Source organism: Archocentrus centrarchus, chromosome 8 (genome assembly GCF_007364275.1).
Source record: "Archocentrus centrarchus isolate MPI-CPG fArcCen1 chromosome 8, fArcCen1, whole genome shotgun sequence".
Lineage (NCBI taxonomy): Eukaryota > Metazoa > Chordata > Actinopteri > Cichliformes > Cichlidae > Archocentrus > Archocentrus centrarchus.
The window spans coordinates 1,464,265-1,468,603 of NC_044353.1; the positions used below are offsets into that span (position 1 = coordinate 1,464,265).

The 4,339-nt window shown below is 49.0% G+C and overlaps 1 protein-coding gene across 1 annotated transcript; it reads left to right on the forward strand.

Annotated features, from left to right (window-relative positions):
- The first annotated feature begins 536 nt into the window (after positions 1-536).
- LOC115784501 (keratin, type I cytoskeletal 13-like) lies at positions 537-3,527 on the forward strand. Its single transcript, XM_030735740.1, has 7 exons — positions 537-967; positions 1,519-1,601; positions 1,843-1,999; positions 2,258-2,419; positions 2,619-2,744; positions 2,825-3,045; positions 3,360-3,527. The coding sequence occupies exons 1-7, from the start codon at positions 593-595 to the stop codon at positions 3,475-3,477; spliced, it is 1,242 nt and encodes a 413-aa protein (XP_030591600.1). The 5' UTR covers positions 537-592; the 3' UTR covers positions 3,478-3,527.
- Positions 3,528-4,339: the final 812 nt, after the last annotated feature.

Here is a 4,339-nt window from a genome sequence, read left to right on the forward strand (position 1 = left end):
CTTCCACGGACAGATCAGATTTGTGAGTCTTGCTGTGTGGCTCATTTTGAACACTGTCCGTGTTTCCTTGCAGCAAACTGAACAAAGCCTTTCATTGTTCGGTTGCACAATAAGCGAGCAGTGAGGAGCAGCTGTTCACACAACTCTGGGGCCTAAAACAACACAACACAACAACAGACAGGCTGGGACACGATGGCAGGAATCCACAGGTACGTGACTCTGTGCTGTGAAATGTGAGGAAATCTCAATCAGATGAGATGAAACCAGATTTGACCCCCCCCCCCCCCCCCACACACACACACACACACACACACACACGCGCGCACACACACACGCACATACTACTCTCAGGTGTGGATGTGCATGTATAGCAGGTGTGTTGACATTTGACTGTCTCCATGTTTGTCATCCTTCTGCCCTGAGGCGTGCATGAGGAGGTGGTTTGGGAGGTGGGGGTGGGGGTATGGGTGGAGTGTTGGGCCAGGGTGGGGGCCATGTCTGAATCCCTCCCCCACCTGCATAAAAGCAGCCTGAGCCGGCCTCTGGTTCATTCTCTCTTCGTCTCCATCCAGAGCAGGAAAACACCTCCACCATGTCCAACCTGTCCAACCGTCTGTCCGGATCCCGATACTCCATGAGGACTGGCAGCGTGTATGCCGGCGCCGGGGGGTCCGGAGTCCGCATCTCCAACTCCAGCGTTCCCAGGAGCTACTCCTCTCCCGTTAGTGCCGGCTTCGGCTCTAGTGGCTTCGAACTGTCCGACGCCATCGATATCTCTGACAACAAGAAGATGGCCATGCAGAACCTGAACGACCGCCTGGCCTCCTACCTGGAGAAGGTGCGCAAGCTGGAGGCGGCCAATGCCGAGCTGGAGCTGAAGATCAGGGAGTTCCTGGAGAAGAAGACCACACCACGGGGGAACGATTACTCCTCCTACTACGCCACCATCAACGCTCTGCAGGAACAGGTGAGGCTCAGGCTCTTTGTCTCATCAGCAAACATGGCTGTTAGTCTCAGCAGACGCTGCTGGCTGATTTCTGTATTTCATGCTGTAGATGAGTAATATTGTTTTATGGCTCGACGTCTCCTGGGAGACAGAGTTGGTTCCCTTCTCGGTGAGATGAGTAAAATGAAAACAGAGGCTGTGAGCTAATCTGAGAGCAGCAGCAGGTCATGCATGAAACTGAACACACACACACACACACGCACACACACACACACACACACACACACACACACACACACACACACACACACACACACACACACACACACACACACACACCCCGCCCCCTGGCACACACTGCAGCAGGATGTGACTTCCTGCAGGTGCGGCCACACCTGCGACACAGCGAGGTCACCTTTCTGGTTTTGCATGAAACCACAAGGGGGAAATTTGTGTTAATTTTGCATGTTCTTATCGTTTATGAATCAGCTGTGCAGTAGGTGTCACATGAAATCATGCTTTAAAAATATCCTCATCCCAAAAACTCGACTCTTCCCTCCTTCTCCTTCCAGATCCAGGACGCCACCCGCACTAACGGATCCCTGTACCTGTCGATCGATAACGCCAAGCTGGCTGCTGATGACTTCAGAGTCAAGTGAGTCCCTGAACACCTGAACAGGTGACACAAATACAGCACAGGGTTAGCTGCACACCTTATTTCCTGCTTCCAGAGTTTCAGCCAAATTCAGCCGAAGGCAGAGAAAGTGTAAAAATGGTTTATTTGGTTTTATATTTGCATGTGACCATAAAAACGTGTCATGTGACTACTGCCAACCTTCTCACTGAGATGCAAAGCAGTTCTAACTCCCACGCCGATGCTGCTTGTTGCTGTGCAGGTATGAGAACGAGCTGGCCATGCGTCAGAACGTGGAGGCCGACATCGCCGGGCTGAAGAAGGTCCTCGACGAGCTGACGCTGACGAGATCCGACCTGGAGATGCAGATCGAGGGCCTGAAGGAGGAGCTGATCTTCCTCAAGAAGAACCACGAGGAGGTGGGCGTAACACCACAACCTGACAATGAGGAAGATCAGCTGCATCGATTTCATAACTGATAATGAAATCGATGCAGCTGAATGAATGAAAACTAATCAGAGGTCAGAAAAAACATCTCAAAGTCTTCTGAGAGGACTTGAAAAGGTTTTCTAGTTTTCCAGTTTGAAGACTGGAGTCATCAGTTAATATCACAGATTATGAATGTAAAATCAAAATACTCTGATATCTGAAGTGAAACTCCGCCTTCATCTCGACAGGAACTGCTCGCTCTGCGCTCCCAGATGAGCGGTCAGGTGAACGTGGAGGTGGACGCCGCGCCTCAGCAGGACCTGTCTGCGGTGATGGCCCAAATCAGAGACCACTACGAGAACGTTGCTGCCAAGAACCGCAGAGAGCTGGAGACCTGGTTCCAGGCAAAGGTGAGAACATGGACTCGGTTTAGGCAAACACACCTGACGGGACAGTCAGACCATTGACCTGGACTATTTTTGTATTTATGAAGAAGCGTTACAGATCATTTGTGACAGACAAATTCATATGAAACCAATTTAATAAGTACTATGATAAATAAAACCTCAGCAGAACATCCTCTGAATATGAGCTGGTTTGTGTTTTCAGTCTGAGGAGCTCAATAAGACGGTGGCTGAGAGCACGGAGGGTCTTCAGTCATCTCGCTTTGAGATCACGGAGCTCAAACGCACGCTGCAAGGTCTGGAGATCGAGCTCCAGTCACAGATCAGCATGGTGGGTTCGGCCGCTTCCCGCTCGCTTTGCTCAGAGCTCAGTTCTGCAGATCTGCTAACGTTCTTTCTTCTCATCTGCAGAAAAAGTCCCTGGATGGAACTCTGGCCGAGACCCAGAACAGGTACGCCCAAATGCTGGCGGGTTACCAGGCGCAGGTGATGTCTCTTGAAGACCAACTCATACAGCTGAGGGCCGACCTGGAGCGTCAGAAACAAGAGTACCAGATGCTGCTGGACATCAAAACCAGGCTGGAGATGGAGATCAGCGAGTACAGGAGGCTGCTGGACGGAGAAACGGAGAGGTGAGCTGCTGTCATCCTGCACCCTCAAACATCCTCGAAGGTTAAAAGAAATTAAAAACATGTACTCACTCTGATCAATTTCAGCAAAGGTGACGTTACTGAAAGTCAGTTTCACATTAACTTTGTTTAAAGAATCAAAAATTCTGACGTCTTTTCTTGATTTGGTCACATGTGGCGTTGAAACGCTCTGATTTAAAATGTTAGCATGGATGGTGCCAGATGAAGCTCTGCACAGCATCACGCTCAGCTTGTTCTCAAAGGATGAAATGCTAACTGGATTTGTGTGTCTGTTCGTGTGTCTGTGCTCCCCACAGTTTGCCCTCCTCCAAAAGCACCACCACCCGTAAAGTGGTGATCGTCACCAAAGAGTTCACTGAGGATGGAGAGGTGAACACTGAAACTAAGGAAATACAGCAGGACGACAAACATTAGCCAAAATCTTCCTGAACGTTCTCAGAAATAAAAGTCTTCCGATGAACTGACGTGTGTGTGTGTGTGTCTGTGTCCGTGTGTCTTTGTGAAACTCGTTTCCTCCTCTTATTGATTTGAAACAGTGTTTAAGTGGGTATAAAATTATTTAAAGGTGGATAAAAGAATAATTCTTAAATTAATTTAAATGGATGAAAATCAACAAAGATCATCTAATCCACATCCTGCAGTTCCTCTGGTGTCCAGCAGAGGCGCCACAGTGAGTCAGTCCCCATGTTAAAAGTTTCCAGCAGCCTGATACAGAAACTGTTTGGTCTCTGTGGATAATTTCCCCTTCATAACAGCTGTACAGGGAGGAGGTTTCAATAATTCACCTGGTTAAATAAAGTTTGCATTATTAGGGGTGTGGCCTCTTTGACAGGTGGATGGTGATGCAGTCACTGATAATGTGTCCAAATATGGTCATTTCTGGCTCCAGCACCAAATGCTAACACTGAGGGTTTAAAATGATTAGTCCAAAAGCAGTGGGTGATGTCATGGCAGGTACATCCATCTTTTATATACAGTCTGTGATCTACACCCAGCTCCTGCAGCTCAGGTGTCTCATCCTGACCTCCCTGCATGAAGCTCCACCCTCTAATGTGACTTTGATTCTGGCTCCAAAACACCAACATGGCAGCAGCCAAAACACAAAAAAAAAAAACCTGCCGCTCAGTGTCCTGCAGTGGAACACCTGAGTGCAGGTAGCTTCTATCACAGGTTCATTCAGGGTCGCAGCCTGTAGCCGTGACTCAGACGGGAATCACTGAAGTCTACCTGAAACTCCGAACTTCTGCTTCCTGGGAATTTATGTCGGCAGAAACAC